Raw genomic sequence first — 23,224 nt, 5'->3', positions numbered from 1 at the left:
GCAGGGCCGGCTGCCCTACAGCTGACATTGTTCCTCAGCAGATGTGTGTGCGCAGAGCTGTGGCTCTTAATCTTATGTTGGTTTGGTCCCACTTGAATGTCTTTTGGTTCCACTTTATGTTGGAAATATTTATATAGAAATATTGGGAACTCTCAAGATGGTTACTCCTGTGTTTCTGTATGTACTACAGTTACCATAGAACACAAAGTTCTCTGTCCTCTCACATCTTTGTGTTACAGAAACCGCAATACAGTATAACAGTGGTTCTCAAACTTCATGGTGCCTAAAATCAGTTGGGAAACCTGTTAAAAATGTACATCCCGGGCTTCCCTGGTGGCGCAGTGGTTGAGAGTCCACCTGCCAATGCAGGGGACACAGGTTCGTGCCCCGATCCGGGAAGATCCCACATGCCGCGGAGCGGCTGGGCCCGTGAGCCATGGCCGCTGAGCCTGTGCGTCCGGAGCCTGTGCTCCGCAACAGGAGGGGCCGCAGCAGTGAGAGGCCCGCGTACCGCAAAAAAAAAAAAAGGACATCCCTAGGTACCACTCCCTGCCCACCCCCCCACCAGAGATCCTGATTCCAGTAGGTTTGAGGCCCAGGAAACTTCATTTTCAATGAGAATCCCAGATAATTCTGCGTGGTCTAAGACTATACTTTGAGAAACACTGATGTTGGGAAATTCTGTAAATTCTGCTGCAATTTTTCCCCCATGTCCATAAATCAGGAGGTATTGCTAAGCATCGAGACTCCAGAACAGCGTAGACTCCCAAGACAGTGCTTTGCACAGAGCACACTTGGTGTGGGTATCTGCCGAGTGAACGCTGTCACGTAATGAGCATCCATGTCACTACTGCCTTTTAACTGTCTCATGTGCAGAGTAAGGGAGGCTCTTTAAGCCCCCTCCTGCTGTCCTAATCAGCAGCTCTACAAACAAGGCCTTTGTTTGGACAAATAACAACTGTTGGCATAAGTCCCCTGTGAAATTATAACTAAATGAAAGGTAAGGGAGGGGCTGGGTAAGAGGTATGAGTGTGGTCCATGTCGTATGTAGAGAAGAGGACATCCAGGATGATGGAGGCTCAGGTGTAGCCATGTTGGTGGTCAGAGCTACAGTATAAGGGGCAGGGCCAGAAGATGCTCCTACAGACTTTTCTTTTATGCATTTTATCCTTTTTTTTTTTTATGGTACACGGGCCTCTCACTGTTGTGGCCTCTCCCGTTGTGGAGCACAGGCTCCGGACGCGCAGGCTCAGCGGCCATGGCTCACAGGCCCAACTGTTCCGCAGCATGTGGGATCTTCCCGGACCAGGGCACAAACCCATATCCCCTGCATCAGCAGGCGGACTCTCAACCACTGCGCCACCAGGGAAGCCCTATGCATTTTATCTTATTTCCCTCTTTCAGCAATTGTAGACCCATCCATGAACATGGGGAAAAAAGGAACGTGGCCCCTTGGCCGTACAAATGAACCCACTGACTATTTGATGACTTGAGTTAGGAGTGCAGTGCCTCTTCCCCCCACCTCCTGACCATCCTCCAGTGCAGTGAGGATTCAGGAGGGAGGGGAACATGACCACTATGGAAGAGGAGAAACAGCAAAGCCTGAATCTTTGTGGTTGCCCTTGGTGTGGTCTCTTCCTGGGACCCTTCTCACCTCTCCTCCTCTGTGCCTCTGTGAACATGTACCAATTTTCATCCGTGGAAAAAGCACATCTTTATGTACAACAGCCTTGCAGGATGGGAACAGTACCACCCACGTCAAGGGACTCAGTCAACATTGCTGGATTAAGAATGTGTCAGAGTAATTTCATTTTATTTTTGGTAATGCCTTGACAAAATAATTCCTGTATGCTCCAGCTTGATTGTCCCTCACTTGCGGTGATCCGGTGACCCACTCATGAGTGAAATGAAGGAGCAGGGACGTTATTCAGAAGACAGACCTTCCTCCAGGCTGAGCTCCCACCAACGTAACTGCCTTCATCCCATGAACGGGCTGCAAAGTGCTAACACCGGCATTTGTTCATTCGGCCCTTACCACGTGTACTGTTCCGGGCTCTGGGGAGAACAAAGGAAAGTCCCTGCCCGTAGAATTGACATTCTCCTGGAGACTGTCAGAGCAAAGTGGAGGAAAACATGCTGTTCTTGATTAACATTTTTGGTAGTGATGGATTTTTCAGGCCTTCTGCTAAGGCTTAAGATTTTTTAAAGCTGATCCACGGAAAATGGTCTTGGTTTCTGAGTTAGCACTTAATCTCTTTATTCCTCTTGTCATTGTTTTTCCAATTTCAGAGAAGCCTTTATAATGATCCTAATAAGGACCCGGTTCCAAACATTTTATAAGAGAAAGCTGAAACTGAAGAATCTTTTTGGCATCAAGTGGTGAAATGGTAGAATTGAGCTAAAATTCATTTGAGATGGAGCAGCAGGGTTGGGCAATGTCAAGTTTAATGTATATAATATTCATAATAATTATTCAGGATCATAGTCACCCTTAAAAAACTTAACTGATTTTGTGTTCTGTTTTGAATTTTCAGAGAATTTCTTGGGCAGGGGTGGATGAAGCTGGATAAAAATGAAAGAACACCTTACATTATGAAAACCAGCCAACACTTCAATGATGTGAGTAACCATAAAAATAAAACCTTGGGTGGGAGTGTTATAGGAAGATGAGCATCAGGGTCTTGAGATGCCTTCTCTAAATTAAAGGAAGTCTACCACCCACTTTTTAAACAAAACTGATGGAATGTTAAAAAAAAAATAAGCTTAAATCTCCTCTAAGAGTTCACAGTGATGTGATAACTTCCAGTTACCTTCCAGTTCACATTTGATGGTACACAAGTCTGGTAAGTGCTCAGTGATGCATAGGTAGCTGCTATTATTTTTATCATGATCATCATTACTTCATGGTCATAGGTTGACTGGTTCTAACAGCACTGTGTCACTGGCCCCTGGTGGTACTGGTGATGGTAAGGCTGGGTTGCTACAGCACCTCCTCATTATTACTGAACATTCAGTCCCAGTACATTCCAGGGTGGGAAGGAACCTCTTTGAGCGTAATTACAATGATGCTGAGACTGCGCGCAAAGGTAACCAGCTGTCGGTCCATCTCCCCCTCTGCTCTTCTGCAGCAGTAAGATGGAGTTGCTTTTATACCCTCCTCCTCCCTATTGGTGCTCTTCTACTGGTCTTAGTCCTGTGGAAGAGCCACAGATGTTGGAATGTCTTCAGGCCTATCCCGGCAAAGGGAAGGCTCCCTTTGCAATTCTCCTAAAGTACGGTAAAAGGAGTAATGATAATGTTTAGAAAAAAAAAAAAAAAGACTACCAGGAAACCTGTAGGTAAATTAATGTCATCCAGAATCAAAATACAAAACAACAGTGCAAATTCCCAAGACAGTGCTTTGCTGAGGGTACATGTGGAATAGATGTTATTACATAACAAGCATCAAATGCCACTGCTTCCTAAAGGACAGGACACATGACCTGTCTGGGCCACTCTTTGAGAAGCAGAGCCCCTTCTGTGCACAGTAAACCCTTTTTCTTTTTTCTTTTTTGCCTGTGCTGTACATACACTTGGGATGAAATGGACACTCAAATCAGAGGTTCAGTCCCAGGCTCCATATCCACATGTCTCTACTTGGGTGGCCACTTGCACTGTGTCCAGATTGCAAATGGAACTCATCATCATCACCTCCCAGACCCACCAAGCCTGCTTCTTCATCTTATTCTCTGTTCTTGGTCTTGGGTAATGGCCCCACCAGCCACTCACTCAACCAAGCACGGAATCTAGAGGTCATCTGTGACCCCTTCTTCTCCTTTCCCCACCTTGCTCACCCCTCAACATGTTAGTGAACCCTAAATCTACACGTCTCAGACTCTTCTTTTCCCCTCCCTTCCCACTGCCATAATCTTGATTTGGCCTTTCATTCTTTTCTCCAGGAGCTCCTAACTCACTGTCTCCCCACCCCCATCTCACTGCCACCCAACCCTTTCTTCACACAGTGTCACGGAAATAACTTCTCTCAGAGGCCCATCTAATTATATCTCTTTGGTGAAATTTTGTCAGTGGCTTCCCCTCACCTTCACAATACGGCCCCAGCGGCTCAACCTGGCCTACAGGAGCCCCACCTCCTGTCATCCTTGTCTCTCACCAACCCCCGTGCTCCTCAGACAGCTGCCAGATCCTCCATGCCACCACGCCTTCCCCCTCTGTCCCTTTGCAGACACTCCTCCACTTTGATGGGAAGCAGTAGCTAGCTTCTCCTCACCCTTCAGGGTTCAGTGCAGGCAGATCTCTCTCCTCTGTACTAGGCCACCTGCCCCATGCTGCCTCTATTTCTCAAGCTCCACCCCCCACACAGCCCTAGCTTTGCATTTCGCTTTGTGGTATTTACTTGTTTCTGTCTGCCTCTCCTCACCTTCCCACCTAACCAGGCTCAGCGCCTTAAGGTCAGGGGGACTGATTTATTTATTTTTCCTGTTCCCACAACCTAAAAAAATGGTCCTTACTAGGTGCTCAGTACAAAATGATTTCTTTAATAAATATGCACAATGATAGTTCTGAGGCCCAGTGAGATTTAAAATACCTATGGAATTATCAAAGAATTGGTGTACTCATCAGGTTTAGTGTATGGATATAAGATTATGGACCCCAGATTCCCTTTATTAGTAATCAATCCTGTTCTAGTCTTTTCCTTTCCATATTCTAAGTGTTGAGCTTCTTAAGCTGCCTCTTTTTCTCTTGGCTTTAACTCATAGAATTACAGTGCTTAGCCTTGAAACTATAGGTCCCTTTAACTGCTGGTGGAAAAAAAATTCAGCAAGATGAGAAGACGAAAATGTTCTCTCTTCTGCACCTAAGTGTTTCTGGTTTGAAAGTTGGTAGGTTAGAGTTTGATTTGATTGGGAGGAAATGTGTTTTCTTTGTGATAACTGAGGCTTCCTAGAGTGAATATCCGCACACTGTTGGGACCCAAAGAACATTGGGAGAGGCCCCAAGCAGTGAAACCCCTGATCTGCAAAGGTTGCCATTCCTCAGGGGTTAGCCCATTCTCTGCCATTCTCTCAGTAATTATTGGAAATGACTCCTTGGTCAAAATTAATGATTAGCAAAATCACCTCTTCCCCCAACAAGCTGATCCCAAACAACCCCTCTCTTCACTCAGGATGAGCAGGTGTTCATTCGTGTGTTGTTATTGTTACCGTTACAGACTTTAGTTTCTTCAGAAGGTTGATATCTAAATGCACCATCCCTTGACACCTGCTTTGCTGACATTTCTGTAGGTAATTCAGGTATCGTGCCTGCATGAATTGCTTTGGCTCTTAGCTGGCCTCTCTTGGCTTTTACCTTGTCTCAGATGAGTAACCTGGTGGCCTCCCAGATCATGAATTATGCGGATGTCAGCTCCCGAGCCAACGCAATTGAGAAGTGGGTGGCCGTGGCGGACATCTGCAGGTGCCTGCACAACTACAACGGCGTGCTGGAGATCACCTCAGCCTTAAACAGAAGTGCCATCTACCGGCTGAAGAAAACCTGGGCCAAGGTGTCCAAGCAGGTGAGCATCAGCGGGCGACACATCCCGCTGCCGTGAGGAGGAGAGACTGGGAGACCAGAGCCAAGATAAGTATTACTGATTAGGTAATAATTAGCTGAAATGAGCAGCTCCGTTGCCAAAGAAAGGTGCCAACATGGGTAATTACTGTGTTCTTACCACTTAATTGATTCTGCTCATATGCGTTTCTAAATGGTTAATTTAGAAAAGAAAATACGAACCAAAACATTCATTATAACATATCTTGGGACAACTTCAGACAATGTGGTTGACAGTCAGGAGCTGTTCCCTGAATTATTTGGGGGGGGCACATTGATTCCAAGTGAGCACAGTGATGTCCGTGGGTCCATTCTTTCTCCCTCAAAGTAAAGGTACAAATGCCTTAGGGCCAAAGACCAGGGATAGAGGGCCTCCATGTTCACCTCTTCTTTGTCATTCAGGTAGTCAAGTTTTGGCATAATGACTTGAATGTGAAGAGATATAACTTTCTTAATTTTCTTTTAATTGGACTTAGCTTGTTCACGCTTATTTTTTCCTTCAGATAATTTCAAGATTCAAGTGACATCACCATTTCCCCCCTGCTCTTCCCCCTGAGTGTCAGTGGGTGTTAGGGAGGGCTTTTCCGGGCTTGTGGAAGGCTGTGTGCACCCACTGGCCTCCTGCTGTAGTCTTTGGCAGTTTAGTCATTGGGTACAAGCCGCTGTGAGTTGCCTGTGCCTGGTGTTCAAATGGTCAACCTACCGTGCCAGGAACATGGCATGGTTATTGCACGCAGGGAGCTTGGCTGACCTCACCTCCCCTTCATCTCTCACTGGCTCTGCTGATTCTCTGAGATGGGGTGTGTATTACCTCTGCTACAGGCTGTGGTGCCCCTTGCTGATCCCTAGTGGGCAGGCTAATTCTTCATTACTAGTTAACTCGACCCTCTCAAAGGGTGTTGGGGGAACTTTCTAGGCTCCTCCATGTCCCATGGGCGCCAGAGGCTAGGAGTGTTTATGCCAGGCCCTCTCTGCATATCCTTCTTCCACAGACCACTGTGCCTGCCTTGTGTGACCACCCAAAGTTGGTGAAGGGTGTCTTCAGGGTGCCCACCTCAAGGGTTTCAGGCAGGAAGAATAGCATATATTCTGCTGACATTTCCTCAAAGCTGTCTGGTTTCTGTTGCCCCTTCTGAGGGTTTAAGCCCCTCTCAGAGACATTGCTTCTTACTCTATTCTATTTTCTTTGCTCTCTCCAAGCCTTTTAAATTCCTCCCTATGTAGCAAGAAACCAAGCCCAAGTCATATCTTTTATCCCCTCCCCCCATTCCTTAGTAAAAATGGAATGCTCTAAGAATCCCAAGTTTGGCCCCTAGAACTGGCAAATTCTTCTGTGAATAAAGCCTGGACCTTGCAAATAAAAGCCACAGCTTTTATAAAAACTTTTAAAAAAACTTTTAATGTTGAGATCACTGTAGGTCCATATGCAATTATAAGAAATAATAGAAATCCCTTCCACCCTATACCCAGTGTCCCCCTGTGGTAACATCTCGCATAACTACAAACAATATCACAACCACAAAATTAACCATTGGTACCATTCACCAGTCTTATACAGACTTCATTACTTTTACATGTATTCATTTGTGTGTGTGCATGTGTGTGTGTGTGTGTTTAGTGTGCCTTTATTACAGGGATAGATGCATGTAATCACCACCAGAGTGAAGATACAGAACAGTTCTATCACTAAGATCCCTCCTGCCACCCTTTTATAGCCCCAGCCACCTTCCCCCCTCTCCCTCCCTAACTCCTGGCAACCACAGATCTGTTTTCCATCTCTGTAATTCTGTCATTTCAAGAATGTTGTATAAATGGAATCATGCAGTATATGACATTTTGAGATTGCCTTTTTTTAAACTCAGAATAATTCCTTTGAAATCCATTCAAGTTGTTACGTGTATCAATTCTTAGTTCCTTTTTATTGCTGAACAGTACCTCCTGGTGTAGATATGACATTTCGTTTAACCATTCACCCCTTGAAGGACATCTGGGTTGTTTTCAGTTTCAGCTCTTACAAATAAAGCTGCTATGAACATTCATGAATATGTTTTATGTGACTATAAGTTTTCATTTCTCTGGGATAAATGCCTAAGGGTGCGATTGCTGGGTCATATGGTGATTGTGTATTTAGTTTTATAAGAAACTGCCACTCTTTTCTGGAGAGGCTGTACCATTTTACATTCCTATCAGGAGTGTATGAGTAAAGCAGTTTCTCCACATTCTTTTTTTTTTTTTTAAATTTTATTTATTTATGGCTGCGTTGGGTCTTTGTTGCTTTGCGCGAGTTCTCATTGCGGTGGCTTCTGTTGTTGCGGAGCACGGGCTCTAGGCGCGCGGGCTTCAGTAGCTGTGGCTCGAAGGCTCTAGAGCACAGGCTCAGTAGTTGTGGCACACAGGCTTAGTTGCTCCACAGCATGTGGGATCTTCCCGGACCAGAGCTCGAACCTGTGTCTCCTGCATGGGCAGGTGGATTCTTAACCACTGCACAACCAGGGAAGCCCTCTCCACATTCTTGTCAGCATTTGGTGTTATCACTATTTTTAATTTTAGCCATTTTGAAATCTCACCATTGTTTTAATTTGCACTTGCTAATGGCTAATAATGTTAAACATCTTTTCATGTGCTTGTTTGCATCTGTATATCCTCCAGCAAAATGCCTACTCATGTCTTCAGCTCATTTTTTAATTAGATTGTTTGGTTTTTTAACCCTTGAGATTTGAGAGTTCTTTCTATATTCCTCCACTTTATTCTTCTGTTTCAAAATTATTTTAGCTACCTTAAGTGCTGTGACTTCCATATAAATTTTAGGATAAAAGCTATGTCTTAAAAACTTTACTGAGATTTCCATTGGAATTCCATTAAACCAATCAATTTAGGGAGAATTGACATCTTTACTACACTGAGTCTTCCAGTCCATAAACACAGTATTTCTCAGAATTTCTTTAAGTTTTCTTTGATTTCTTAAATCAGCATTTTGAAATCTTCAACATACAAGTCCTGTATATGTTTTGTTAGATTTATGCCTAAATATTTCATTTTCTTTGGAGATATTTAAATGTTCTTGTGGTTTTAATTTTGGTTTCCACGCATTCATTGTTAGTATATACAAATGTAATTGATTTTTTTGTGTTGGTCTTGTATCTGTAACCTTGCTGAACTCACTTATTAGTCCTAGGAGGTTTTTTGTAGTTTCCTTGGAATTTTCTACATAGACAATTATGTCACTTGTAAATAGGAACAATCTTATTTCTTTCTTTCCAATTTATATGCCTTTTATTTCCTTTTGTTGCCTTATTGCTCTGGCTAGACTTTCCAATGCTATGTTGAATAGGATAGTAAGAGAGGACATTCTTACCTTGTTCTTGATCTTGGGGGGGGAAGCTTTCAGTTTTTCACCATTAAGGATGGTGTTAGCTGCAGGCTTTTTGTAAATGCTTTTCATAAAATTGAGGAAGCTACTTTCTCTTCACTAGTTTTTGAGAGATTTTATGATGAATGGGTATTGGAATAGTATTTTTATTTTAAAATTTTTTTAATTTTTAAATTTTTTTAACATCTTCATTGGAGTATAATTGCTTTACAATGTTGTATTAGTTTCTGCTGTATAACAAAGTGAATCAGCTATACATAAACATATATCCCCATATCTCCTCCCTCCTAAGTCTCCCTTCTACCCTCCCTATCCCACCCCTCTAGGTGGTCACAAAGCACCGAGCTGATCTCCCTGTGCTATGTGGCTGCTTCCCACTAGCTATCTATTTTACATTTGGTAGTGTATATATGTCCATGCCACTCTCTCACTTCATCCCAGCTTACCCTTCCCCCTCCCCATGTCCTCAAGTCCATTCTCTACGTCTGCGTCTTTATGGAATAGTATTTTTAAAGTGGGCTTCAAACAGCTATATCGGAATCCAAAAGCTGCACACCGACCCCTTGGTCATGGCTGGGTTTTGCCTCCCTCTAAGGCGCTGGTGGCCTCAGCCATTAGGCACTGGATACAAAGAGCATATTATCCTGTCACACACATGTCACATTTTATCAGAGTCGGTATTCGTCAGTCCATAGCCAAGCAACAGAATATGTGCTTTGATGACTTGGAAATTAACAGTCGAAAAGATTCATTAAACTCCCTGACACAAGACCTCTCCTTTAAGATTCCCTATTCAACACGTGCTTTTCTGCTCCTTAAGTTCCTAAGTTTCTTGTGCATTACAGTTTTTCTTTTCTACACATTTTCTCTCTTTTTGGCTCAATGATTAGTGTAGTCACTTTTCTTCTCCACGTGTTCTTCCTCCTTTTTTTAAACATTAAATTTAAATATAATGCCCCCCTCTATACTTTGAAAGTCATATCACATCACAATAGTCTGGCAAAGGTATCAGTAACTGCCACTGTAGAAGAGAACTGAGCATCTTTTGGTAACTTACCACCTTACCAAACCATAGGAATATTTTCATGACATACTAAGTTATTTGTTTCTTTCTAGACAAAAGCTCTAATGGACAAGCTTCAGAAGACTATTTCATCTGAAGGAAGATTTAAAAATCTCAGAGAAACCCTTAAAAAGTATGTCTATCTTAATTATTAAATTATTCATAATTCACAAATATGTTTATATAATTTTTATAGTGTACAAAATAGTCACTTACCTCCTACTTTGGTTTGAAAAGAAAAACAAATGGGAACAATTTCCATCATATAGGTGTTTTTCTGATTTCCCTTTTCATTTGGAATACTGTGGATATAGTAAGTAAATAGCTTATGGACATACTCATGGTATGCAGAGCTTTCCAAATAAGAATATATCACCATAGTAAATCAAACCACATAAAGAGTAAATAAAACTCTTTTACTATAAAGAGTTTCTTGACTTGGTATTTCTTAATCTAAACACAGTGATTTCCTGTGATTTTTTAATTTAAATATTCCAGTGCCTATTGATTATTGTTATGTATTTTTGACCTTTTATTGCTGGATCATTCTCTCTTTCTACAGACACGCACACACACACACACACACACGCACACGTGCACAGAGACAGAGAGAGAGAGAATAAAATGTATTCTCCTGCAACTTGTTTTCTTATCATCTACTGCACATACTTGCCTTACTCTGGAAAATGTTGTCCTGTGATGCCACGAGAGAAAGAAAGACCCATAGTAACAACAATGACAGCAGTACAAGCCCTATTCACTTACTAAATGACAGACTCTATGTGAAGTGCTTGATGTGTCTAACGTAAGCCTCACAGCAAACTAAAGAGAGAAGGTTTTTTTTTTTTTTTTTGCGGTACGCGGGCCTCTCACTGTTGTGGCCTCTCCCGTTACGGAGCACAGGCTCCGGACGCGCAGGCTTAGCGGCCATGGCTCACGGCCTAGCCGCTCCACGGCATGTGGGGATCTTCCCGGACCGGGGCACGAACCTGTGTCCCCTGCATCGGCAGGCGGACTCTCAACCACTGCGCCACCAGGGAAGCCCAAGATAAGTTTTATTGTCTCCGTTTTACAGACAGGAAACTGCGGTTCAGAGAGTTTGCCCTGCATCACTTAGTAAGTGGTCAAGCAGGGACTCAAACCCAGTTCACTCTGGATCAAAAGGCCATATTCTCAGCCTCTAGACTCCTTGAGAAAAACAAGTTCATCCCCCTTCCAAACAGCAAAGGTCTCACTTCAGCATGTAGTTGTGATATTAATTAAGTCTATACCTTCTAAAACATTTAAGTACTAACTAAAACAGAAAACAAGTTTTACAAGCTCTAATTACATTGATTTTTTTTCCACCCACTTCTTTAAGGTTGAATGTTTGCACTTTAATGAGGTGAGGGCATGGGGTTTTCCTACATGCTTTTACCCCTCAGAGAAGTGTGGCCAATGCAGATAAATACTGCAAGCAAGTCTCGCTAGCAAACGTTAGTATTTGTCTGTAAGACATCCTGTTGTTTGAAATACCATTGTCTCAAACACATAGTAAAGCATGGGCGGTAATATTGTATCATATTCTATTGTGAGGCATATTTAAAACTCTGCATATCGTAAGTGTGCTTCTGAAAATGGAATTAAAAGACTTTATTCTTCAGGGTGGGAGCAGCACATTTACTTCCTATTTATTTTAAATGGGGAGGTAAGTGGACACTTGTGGGAATGAGCATGACAACAGTACTTCTTGGTCTTGCAGTTGTAACCCCCCTGCTGTTCCTTATCTGGGGATGTACCTGACAGACCTGGCATTTATTGAAGAAGGAACACCAAACTTTACTGAGGAAGGCCTTGTCAATTTCTCCAAGATGAGAATGGTAGGTGAGAATTTCATACAGTCAGGCTGTCTCAGTGACATCAGTGGCTTATAGAGAAGAGGCAACATCATGGAAGGTCACTGCTTTTTACGCTCGAGGTGAAGATCGCTGCTTTTTACGCTCGAGGTGAAGAGGTAGTGGACACTGGTGGTGGACACCTGATGTTGGCTGATTCAGGAGATTTTCGCAGGTCCATTTCAGCTTGCAGTCTGGACAAAGAGGGTAGGGAATAAAGCTCCAGGGATGACTTTCTAGGACTGACCAGTGATAGACAGATGCTGAGGCTTCTTGCTGGACAGCTGGGTTCTAAGCACCAAGTTAGAAGCAAGGAGCCCATGGACACTAGCACCCAGGGCTTGCCACTCCTGAACCTGAGGCCACCCCATGCCAGCTGTTTCCCTGATGATGAATTCAGTATTTCCTTGCTGTTAACATTTTGTGTGGCTCATTAAAGGGCAAGAAAGCCCTGGGGCCTGGAGCATGATCGGACAGGGCTCCAGATACCTCACTGGAGGAAGGGACTGACTACTCTAGGACGGGCTCCCAGAAGAATTGCTGCAGCACAGGGCAGTACTTAGGCTTTGCTTTTGTTGTGTCTCTGTCAGATATCACACATCATCAGAGAGATACGCCAGTTCCAGCAGACTTCCTATCGAATAGACCATCAGCCAAAGGTAATATTATGTGGTTGTAAGAGAATTTAATGAAGAAAAAGTTGGAAATTAATTAATTGGAAACAGCAGTAGAGTAGATTAATAATACCAAAAGCTGACTCAAAGAAAAGACCAATAAAACAGACAAACCTTTGGTAACTCTGAGTAAGAAAAACAAGAAAGAAAGCAAAAAGAATATCAATTCATCATTAAATTCTGTTTTACATCCTGTATTTCTTGTGAAGCTGGAACCACCCCTGGTCCAAACTACCAATATCTGTTACCTGGTCTACAGAATGCAAATCCATTCTACAAATTTACAGCAGATAGAACTCTCTGAAACACACAGTGGAAGTTGTTTGCTTTATTGGCTTCCCTTTGCTCTTAGGATAAGGAAAGAAATAAATCTTGATATGTCCAAAAAGTCTTGCATTATGTGGTCCCTACTCATCTTTCAAGATTCATCTCATGTCTTATACCCCCTTCCTCTCTCCATTCCAACCATAACTGGTATTTATTACCTCTTTCTTTCTTCTTTCTTTACTTTTGTTCCTTCCTTCCTCCCTCCCTCCATCCCTCCCTCCCTCCCTTCCTTTCTTTTTTCTTTCTTTTTTTTTTTTTTTTGTGGCCTCTCCCGTTGCGGAGCACAGGCTCCAGACGCACAGGCTCAGCGGCCATGGCTCACGGGCCCAGCCGCTCCGCGGCATGTGGGATCTTCCAGGACCGGGGCACGAACCCGTGTCCCCTGCAGTGGCAGGCAGACTCTCAACCACTGCACCACCAGGGAAACCCGTCTTTTCATTTTTTAATAGACGTTATTTTTTAGAATCATTTTAGCTTTACAGAAAAATTGAGAAGGTAAGACAGAAGATTCCCATATAACTCACAGCCAATTATCCCTATTAGTTCATAGAACCTGACATACTTATTATGAAACTCATAAGGAAGCTTTAATAGGCCAAAAAAAATAAGGACTTTTTGAAAAATAAGAAGAGTAAGGGAGAGCTTTCCCTACTAGATACAGACACTAAAACTGTAGTGAATAAAACAGGACTATATTGGCACAGGAATACAAACTCAATGGAGCAGGATAAAGTCCAGATGCAGATTTTGTCTATATGAAAATCTAATATGGGATAAAGGAGATGTTTAAAGAAAGCGCCAGAAAGAAACTGACCATTGTGTAAATGGAATAGGAATTTTGGCTCTCTATCTTATACCATTCACAAAAATAAATTCCACATGAATTCACTACTTAAATATAAAAATAAATATTAAATTATTTAAATAAAATATAGGACAAAATTTCATGACCTTTGGGTTTGAAAGACCCTAAACACAGAATGCAAAATCTGTAAAAGACGAGCTTGATAAAGTTTGCTGAATCAAATCTAAAACTTCTATATGACAAAGGGCAATTGTTTAAAAAGTCAAAATACAAGCAGTAGACTAGGAGACAATATTTGTAACATGTAAAACAAAGAGACAGAATAAAAGTATTCCTATAAATCTATAAGAAAAGCATAAACAACTCAATAGGAAAATTGACAAAGCTATAAGCAGGTAACTCAAGAAGAAACAAATAAATATTTGGAAAATGTTCAACTTCATTAATAAGAAAAAATGCAAATTATGAAGCATCATTATCAGCTATCAGAAAGACAAATTTTTAAAATATTGGTAACAGCAAACATTAGTTAGGGTATGGGATAACAGGTGCTCTTATGTACTATAGGTACAACAGTTTTGGAGGTCATTTTATGTTATGTTTTAAAATTAAAAATTGATATACCAAGTAACCGGAATTTTTATACACTGCTGGTGAGAGTAACACGGTACAACCTCTTTGGAAAACTGTGTCATTTGGAGGTTTCTTGAAATGTTAAATATGCATCTAACTTATGACCCAGGTATTTATCCAAGAGGGAAGTGAAAACATGCCATTAAAAGTCTTGTATAAAATGTTTATAGCATTTCTTAATAATAGCCAAAAACTGGAAACAGCCCAGGTGTCCATAAATAGATGAATGGATAAACAAATTGTGGAACATCTATACATTGGACCCACCACTCAGCAATGGAAGAGGACAAACCACTGAAACACACCACAGTATAGATGAATCTCAAAACATTATGCTGAGTGAAAGAAGCCAGACACAAAAGAGTACATACTGTGTGACTCCATTTACATGAAGTTCTAGAGCAGACAGAACGTGTGGTGATAGAATCTGAGCAGTGATTGCTTCTGGCAGCAGGTTAATTGGGAAGCTTCATGAGGGAACTTTCTGGGGTGATGGAGTTATTCTCTAGCATGCTATATATGTAAGTTACATGGGTGTTTACATTTGTCAAAACTAATCAAGCTATTAATTTTACTTATGTCTGTTATATCTCAGTAAAAATACAGAAATATTTTCATGGAGCTACCCCATGTTCCAAGATGTTCATTTCCATATCCTTTCCTTTCCTTTCATTTCCAGTGTCTAGAGGACCATTCACATGTGAGCACTAGGAAACAGGCTAACAAGGACTTCACTGTAACTTTGTGTCATAGTGAAACATTGACAGCCATCAAACACCCCTCGATAGGAGATCATTAAATAAACTCTGATATGTCACACTGTTAATGGTGCACAGCAGTTAGAGCTCTTTGTACTGACATGGGGAGCTCTCCACGACTTCTAGTTTGACAAAAGCAGAATAAAATGTATCGCTTTGATACCACTTATAAGGGGAAAAATGATTTCTGTAAGTGCATGGTAATGTCTAGAAAGATACAGAAAAACGTCTGGGAGAATACAAGCCAACTGATAACAGTGACAGTTCTTGAGGGCAGTGCCTGGGGGTGGGAGCTGACAGAGGACTAGAGAGGTGTGATTTTTTTTTTTTTATAGTAAGAATATATTCATGGGCTTCCCTGGTGGCGCAGTGGTTGAGAGTCCACCTGCTGATGCAGGGGACACGGGTTTGTGCCCCGGTCCGGGAAGATCCCACATGCCGCGGAGCGGCTGGGCCCGTGAGCCATGGCTGCTGAGCCTGCGCGTCCGGAGCCTGTGCTCCGCAACGGGAGAGGCCACAACAGTGAGAGGCCCGTGTACCGCAAAAAAAAAAAAAAAAAAAAGAATATATTCATAATTTTTTTAGTTACCTAAAGTATTTCAATGCTTAGGAGAAAACATTGAATTGTGTCGGGTTCCATCCAGAAAATGTACGTACTGGTGTTGTGAAAAAAACTCAAAGTGGGGATCCCCCTTTTTTCTCCAGGTCACTCAGTACTTGCTTGACAAAGCCCTCATCATAGATGAAGATACACTGTATGAGCTGTCTCTAAAAATTGAACCTCGGCTCCCTGCTTGACGATCCAGCCTTGCCCCGAGTCCGTGGAATTTTCGTGGAAAGCAGAAGGGACAGAACTGTGCATGCCACGCCTCCCACAGTGCAAGGAGGACGGGGGTGATGGAGACGAAGCCAGTCTCCTTTGTCCCCCGAAGATGATGGAACCAAACGGGAATTCTGTCTCCAGCCAGGGAAGCCCGGTTGGTTGGAGTCGAAGACAGATGCTTCAGACTTGGGTGGGAAGGTGAAGAGATTGATATTTGGTAAAGCTGAGGGCACATTTGCATGAGGGAATATAAGATGGGAGGTGCTGGTAGCCATTTTAATGAAGCAGGTAAGAGGGGGAATTTGAAACTCTGCTGCATGTTCTATTAGAACTCGGGGACGAGGGTCCATGGAAAAGGCTTGTGATGTTTCGCTGGCACTTTACTGGCCCAGTGCACCTCCCAGTCTTCTCCTAGGGTTTAACTGCTTCTGTTACATTTCCTTTGTCACAGGCTTCCAGAAGAGCCGAGGCTGCCTCTGTAGGGATGGGCCGACACATAAGCAATTTCAGTCCTCAGCATGTGCATGGTCCTCAGTGCATCATAAATATTTATATTGGAAGAATGGCATGTTCTGAAACTGCTCTTTCAGTCTTTAGGCAACAGGACAGGAAAGACAGGTTGAAAGTCAAGTGGATTTGTACCTAACATTTCCATAATTAAAAACTCAGTAGCTGTGCCCCTGCGGAGCCCAGCCAGTGGCTCTCTCGAGGTGGAGGAGTGGGGGGCTTCTTCCTGAGGCTGTGGAGACCAGGAAGCCAATGCCCTTGGAGAGACAGGTGCAGGCTTTGCAAAACGATGCCCACGCACCTCACCGGCAAAACTGTGGAATACGACAAAAGGCCACAAAGTGCTACGGGGAAGAGTGGGTTTCAATGCTAAGTGAAAAGATATACTTAAAAATCATCTCTGCACCTTGCTGTGCTTGTTATTCCACCCCACCCCCGCCCCCCGCCATTGGTAATGTGGGAATCTATTCTGATTTACACAAACCATTTTTAGCCTATGAACGTTGATTGTATTTTTTTTAAAGCTGTTTAGTGGGATTTTCTTTTTAAAACCCACCCTTCCGTGTGCTGTTGGTAGACGGTTCTTCCCCAGTCTTTAAATTTTGAGACATTTCTGAGTGCAAATATTGTAAGTATATGGGAAATGGACCCAACCACTCAACAGCCCTTGTGTCAGAAAACCAAATGCAGGGGTTAGTCCTCCTACCCTAGGCTGGGAAAGCAACCTTGCTTCTCCCAGGATTGTTGGTTGTTGAAGAAATAGGGCTATCTCATGTTTACCTCCCTCTTCTCTTCTCAGGGAGACCTCTGCTTTCAAAGAAGAGAAAAGATATAGAGTTATTGTTACCTGAGCCTATTGCATCTGGCAGGCATGAAGCATATTGATGCAGACAATGAAAAAATATTGACCTGGCTGCTTTCTCTCTTTCTTTGCACTTTAATTATGTTGTTAGAGCTGACAGCTGACTAATAAATTCAACTTGCTGGCTCATAAGACCCAGGGAACTGATAATGTCCCACAGAGGTGGAGAATGTACATTTTTCCTGCATGGTAAGGGCCATGTCTGTACATAACTATATAGTGAAATATCAAGTAAGTAAAAGAAAATACTTATAATATTTGAAGACCATTCCAAAAATATTTTCAATAGCTCATATTAGCCAACAGGATAGCACTAAACCCAAGGAGGGTGACTTATGGATGCTTTATTTTTCTTTTTTAAAAAAAAGTTGCTTGTTTTTTCTCTTTAATTTCAAATAAGAGGTTGATGCATCTTGATGCATGATAAGAAGCATGGGTTGTTTGGATCCTAACAATGCATAACTTAAAATTTGTTTCTCAATGTTCAGAAACACAGTTTGAACTAATATATGTCAGTTGCACCAAGCACCTCAAAGTCTTGCAAAAGAAAGTAAAGGTTAACTTTCTTGGTGCAAAAACATAGTTTTGAAGGTGAACTAAAATCAGGACAAATCAGTGAAAGGACCACACACATGGTAGTTTCAGGCAGAGCAACACACAGAAAGGTTGATGCATCGGACTCTGCCCTTAGAGTCCCCAAAGTCTTCCAGAAGGGAGGGTTTGGTTCTGTGGGCACTGTCCCTGGAAGTTTGGACCCTCAATTCTCTGACCCAAATGTTCCAGAGCCAATGCAGCCATTCTTTTTTTTTTTTTTTTTTTTTTTTGCGGTACGCGGGCCTCTCACTGTTGTGGCCTCTCCCGTTGCGGAGCACAGGCTCCGGATGCACAGGCTCAGCGGCCATGGCTCACGGGCCCAGCTGCTCCGCGGCATGTGGGATCTTCCCAGACTGGGACACGAACCCGTGTCCCCTGCATCGGCAGGCGGACTCTCAACCACTGCGCCACCAGGGAAGCCCGCAGCCATTCTTATTAGAGAAAAATAGGAACTAGAGGAATTTCCAAATACTTCTCCCCTTTTGGCATACAGGTTTTCCTCAACTAGTGACAAAGCTTTCAGGCCTATTTCCTGCAGAATGTTGGAAGCGCCCCCCAGTGGTCAACTTTGGGCACTGTCAGTAGTCTATGCTGACCTTTGCATTTTATTGAGAGTCACAAACCCCTCCTTCTGCTTCGTAGAGTCTGAAGCCTTGCTGGAGCTGCAAGAGAGAGAACTCCACCTCCAAGGGAGTTGCTTTTGATGACCTGCACTATTTGGGGGCCAGCTGGGAGAGGAAAGTGCATTTTTCAATTTGGTCACATTTAAAGTCCACAAGAGCAATTTGTGGTTTCTTTTTGATTGTTTAAAGCACCCATACTCTTCTGCCTTGCAAGCTTTGTGTGACTGTTGGAGCGTGCACCCCTGGCTGTGTCTGCTTATATTCTATTATATGAGACCCATTTCTATGAGTAGATGGGAGGTCAGCCCCTAACAGCCAAGTAGGGAACACTTATATTCTTGCAAAATGAACCCAGAAAATCAGAAGTAAAATCCAGTTTCTTGCTTTCAGATGAATACCCACATTTTGTACTGTCAATGAAATTATCTTGAGGACTTTAGGGGATGCCTTTGGTTATTAACTAAGACATCCAGTTTTGCTACAGAGACAAATCTCTTACATAAGCCAATATATTATACAGATTCAGGCATGAAGTAGAATGTTGTCGCTTTTCCTTAGTGTTTCTCTGAAGGAATTTAAAGAGGGAATTTTAAACAACTGTTGCAATATTTTCAACTGGCTTTGACACCAAGTCCCCATTACTGTTTGCTAAATTTCAGTACAGATACTGAATACCTTTGCAGAGAAAACTCCCTTATGTTCCAATTTGGAGTGTGGGTGATGATGGACCTGCCCCTCTTTTTTTTTTTTTCTCACAGTGCTATAACAGACAAGACCGTGGGTCAGCAATGATTGGGCCACTTTTAAATTCTTAACTAAAAAGAGTAATGCAATAGAGGGGTTGTTCCTAATAAAATTAACTTTTATTTTAAAATAAAGGATTTTATTTAGCTTTTCAAAGTTTTATTTTATTCCCCCTGGATGGGAAAAAAAGAAAAAAAAAAACCTTTCCCTTCACTTTATAAGATTTTTTTAAAAACCAGCCTGTGAAGTTTATCATTTTTACTGCTGTTGAAATGGTATAAAAGATAACATATTATTTATGGCTAAAGGATAGAGCTAGGCTAATGTCCACAGCCAGAAGGAGTAAGTGAATAGGATTCATTTTCATTTCAGAAAGACAACAGATTGTAGCTTTAAATAATGACTTGATTACAGACACCACTGTGTGAATCCTGGTAATAAGACTTGAGTCAATGAAATCTAATCAGAGTGTCATTTCTCCATGTCTGTCAGTGACTTAAAATTAAGGCAGGGCAGAGCTAAAGTAGAAAACAACCATTTTGTTGTAGGTATAAACACATGAATGATTCAGAAAATTATTCATCTTGGCTACCACACCACATGACGTTAATATTAGGGTTGATTTGATTGTACTTGATCTCACTTGCTCAAGAAAAATAATAGTTCATCAATAAATGATGTTGAACCACTGTCTTTGACACCACCGTTGAGTTTTCCATGGAAAGGCAGTTGTGAAAGAGCACTGGACTAGGCATCCTAGCCCTGAGTCCTAGGCTCAGATCTACATCTAAAGCCTTAGGCCAGTGCTGCAACTTCTCTGATCCTCAGTTTCTTCATCTGTGAAATGGAGTTAATAGTGATTCCTGTGCTGCCTACCTCACAGGGCTGTCATGAGGACAAAATGGATTAGACTGTAAACTGTAAAGTGCTGTCCAAATGTGAGGTAACTTGACTACCATCCTCATCTCTCTTCTGCAGAGGATTTAAGTGTATTTCTTTGTGATTTGTATGTGTGTGTGATGGACAAACCCATGTGTTACTTTGAGAATTATATTGTTTGTGTCCAGTTGCTTTGCAAATCTATGGACATTTGTGACTCCGCCAGAGGGGTTTGTGCTGTGGCCTAACACTTGCCGGGTGAGGTGTGGGTTATGCCTGTATGCAAATTAAACTTTGCCTTTCTCGAATTCTCCAAAATCTCTTTAGTCTCTTCATTTGATTCTTTTAGCATTTTTCTATCTTGTCTCTTTCATCACAATGGGCTCCTTCAGATATTCTTTTGTTATATTTCTGAAGTTCGGTGGGGGAAACGGTTTAGAGGAAGCCATGCTGCAGGTACTAAAATATTAGAGAATTTGGAGGACCTCAAAAAAATATTAAGGGTCATCTAGTTCTACTGTCTTTCCAGGGCTTACGTCTTTCCTGTGCCATCGTCAGCCCAGGTTTGACCACCTCCAGGCACAGAACTCATTACTGTCCAAACATCTCTGTTCACCTAAAGGCAGCTGACACACAGGCTGTGGAGAGAAAAGGTGCTGAGGCCTGGCCCAGCCATCACTGGCTCCAACCCTGGATGAGCCCCTGAGCCATCTAGAATTACTGCAATAGTTACGTGGAATAATACATATGAAAATACTTAAACTTTTTTCAAGTAGATGAAGTTGTCCTAACATTTAGAGCTGAAGGAAACATGACACAGCTGTTGAGCACGAGAGAGAACTGAGGAAAGGAAGAATGTAGGTCCCTCCTGTCAAATTGGTTTCCTTTTCCATTTCTGAAATGAGCAATCAGCCTGGTGGGGATTCAGGAACCCAGGTTCCTTTCCTCTTGTTACTTGGTCATTCCTTACGGCATTGCCTTTGCCTACTGGTCAAATCTGGGTCCTGCTAAATCCAGGCTCCAGCTGGATCCGGTAACAGAAAAGAGAATAAGCCCATGACAGGAGATCTCCTTTAGAGCAAGTGATAGGGCAGTTACACACTTCACTTCTGTTCCTGTCCCTATGGCAAGACCAAGCCACATGGCCACCCTGGCCACTAGGTGTGGAAAGAGCCTCCACCCTCTGAAGGGAGTTGGCAATGATAAGAAAGGAGTATGTGTCCTATGACAGAGATCACATCTGAAGGATTTTCGGAAATCTGGAATTTCTGTTGAGTCACCTGTGGAGGCTGCCATCCCATCACACCACATTTATCGTAAGCATGAGGATGACTAGGCCCCCAAAAGAAGATACCACACCCCTTTTCTCAATAAGATCCCAACTTCTCTTCTGACCTTACTTACTAACTTATGTAAAATTACACTGTAAAAGATGAGGGGTTGAGGTAAGGTGTGGGAGGTGGGGGGGGCCTAATTTTCCATTAGTAAGGAATTGGGAAAAGAGAGTGGTTTCTCACTGCAACTGCCATCCTTTAAATTCTACATCTCCGTGCTCTTCAAAAGCCTCACCGTTCTCTGGATCTGGGATCTGGGCTATTTCAGGCTCACTGGATTTATTTCACCTGATGCCTGAACTGCCATGAAACAGCGAAACAGCAGCTGGTGAGCCCCACAGACCTCTAGCTAGCTGCCTGTTCTGCCAGGGGAGCCGGAGGGACCATGGTCCATTAGGACAGCATGTGCACACTGGGAACTCAACTCTTTAGAGGATCATGTGCACGCTGGGAACTCAACTCTTTAGAGGAGCAGTTTGGTTGGTCCCAATCTGCAATTGTTTAATGAAAGAACATAGGAGAGCCTAGAAAATACCTGAGTATATCATATGCAGAAAGGGTATCACTTTGTAAAAATTTCAATTCATTGTAAGCTAGGTTATAATGATGGCATATATATTAAAACTGAGGTAAGACCAATACACAGTAAAGTGCTAGAATCTTAGGTGTACAGCTTGAGGAATTTTTACCTGTGTGTACCCCCATATGACCACTCCCAAATCAGGAAACTTTCCAACCCCAGAAGGCCCTCTCATGCACTCTCCCAGTCAGTACCCCCATGCAAAGGTAAAATATTTGTTTTTTGCTTTGGGTCATATTTAAAAGAGGTGGAGACTCTGAAAGAGAACTTCTCTAGGTGGGAGGTTATTCCTGGGCTCCATCATCCCCTCTGTACATGGATTGGGTCCTGAGAAGGAAGGGAAAGGAAACAGCTGGTGATGTGCACGTGGCCATAGAAGCTGGGTACGTGACCATCACCAGACGCCTGGGCAGCTCCCTCTGAAATACAGGGCTGCAGTCCAAAGTCCTGGGGGGTCATTGCTATTTACAGTCAACCTTTCTGGTTTGTGGTGTATGTTCCAAGGAGGGCTATTTTTAAGCAGGGTGATGGCCTGCAGGACCTTCTGGGTAGTAAATTAAGCTGGTGTGGATATAAAGTGAGATTGTCTAGCAATCTACTTCAGATGGCCTGATCTAGAAGAGACAGGTGATTGTCCCTGAATCCAGGCCCCAGACAACGAGCTGGAAGATGTTCTGGTCCCTGGTTCAGAGCATGATTAAAAACTGGAGAGAGGGAGCTTTAGACGTCTTCCTTAGCTTGGAGGGGAGAGGGGAGAGGGAAAAGGGGAGGGCCCCGGGAAGAAGGGACCATCCACCACAGCTAACCGGGGCCCCAGGTGTGGGCTCTTGAAGGAAGATAGGAACAAATTCCCTAACAGGTGCAGCAGTTTCCCGACGGTCCCTCCACCGCGAGACCGGGGCCGGCAGGCCTGGGCAGCCAGTCAGCCCGGCTGCGGGCCCAGGAACCCCTCGCAGAGTTCGGGGAGAGGCAGCCTCCAGCACCGGATTTAGGGGAGGGAAACGTTTCAGAGAAAGGGCAGATGCTAGAAAACGGCGGAAGAGTCAGGGTCCGGCCTTCAAGGGCAAGGCTCCGGGACTAAGTGCGTCCCGAGGCCTCAGACGGGATTGGCCGAGACGGGCCCCGCCCTGCCCCTCCCAGCCCCGCCCCGCCCGGGAGCCCTTTCAAGGCCGGGCCCCCGCCCCT

At 43.2% G+C, this 23,224-nt stretch overlaps 1 protein-coding gene across 3 annotated transcripts in view; it reads left to right on the top strand.

Moving 5' to 3' along the window:
* The window catches only part of RASGRF2 (Ras protein specific guanine nucleotide releasing factor 2), a 245,172-nt gene extending 227,550 nt beyond the window's left edge, over positions 1-17,622 (top strand). For all 3 annotated transcript variants that reach the window (XM_082621256.1, XM_082621255.1, XM_082621257.1), the window contains 6 exons: positions 2,535-2,619; positions 5,357-5,554; positions 10,076-10,155; positions 11,764-11,881; positions 12,487-12,555; positions 15,799-17,622. In XM_082621256.1, coding sequence (XP_082477382.1) covers positions 2,535-2,619; positions 5,357-5,554; positions 10,076-10,155; positions 11,764-11,881; positions 12,487-12,555; positions 15,799-15,891 — 643 coding nt within the window. In that variant the 3' untranslated portion in view covers positions 15,892-17,622. The remainder of the gene's footprint in view (positions 1-2,534; positions 2,620-5,356; positions 5,555-10,075; positions 10,156-11,763; positions 11,882-12,486; positions 12,556-15,798) is intronic.
* The last annotated feature ends 5,602 nt before the right edge of the window (positions 17,623-23,224 follow it).

This window comes from Mesoplodon mirus, assembly GCF_964341445.2.
Source record: "Mesoplodon mirus genome assembly, chromosome: 5".
In the NCBI taxonomy this organism is placed as follows: Eukaryota; Metazoa; Chordata; class Mammalia; order Artiodactyla; family Ziphiidae; genus Mesoplodon; species Mesoplodon mirus.
This window is presented reverse-complemented; position numbering and strand designations above follow the sequence as displayed.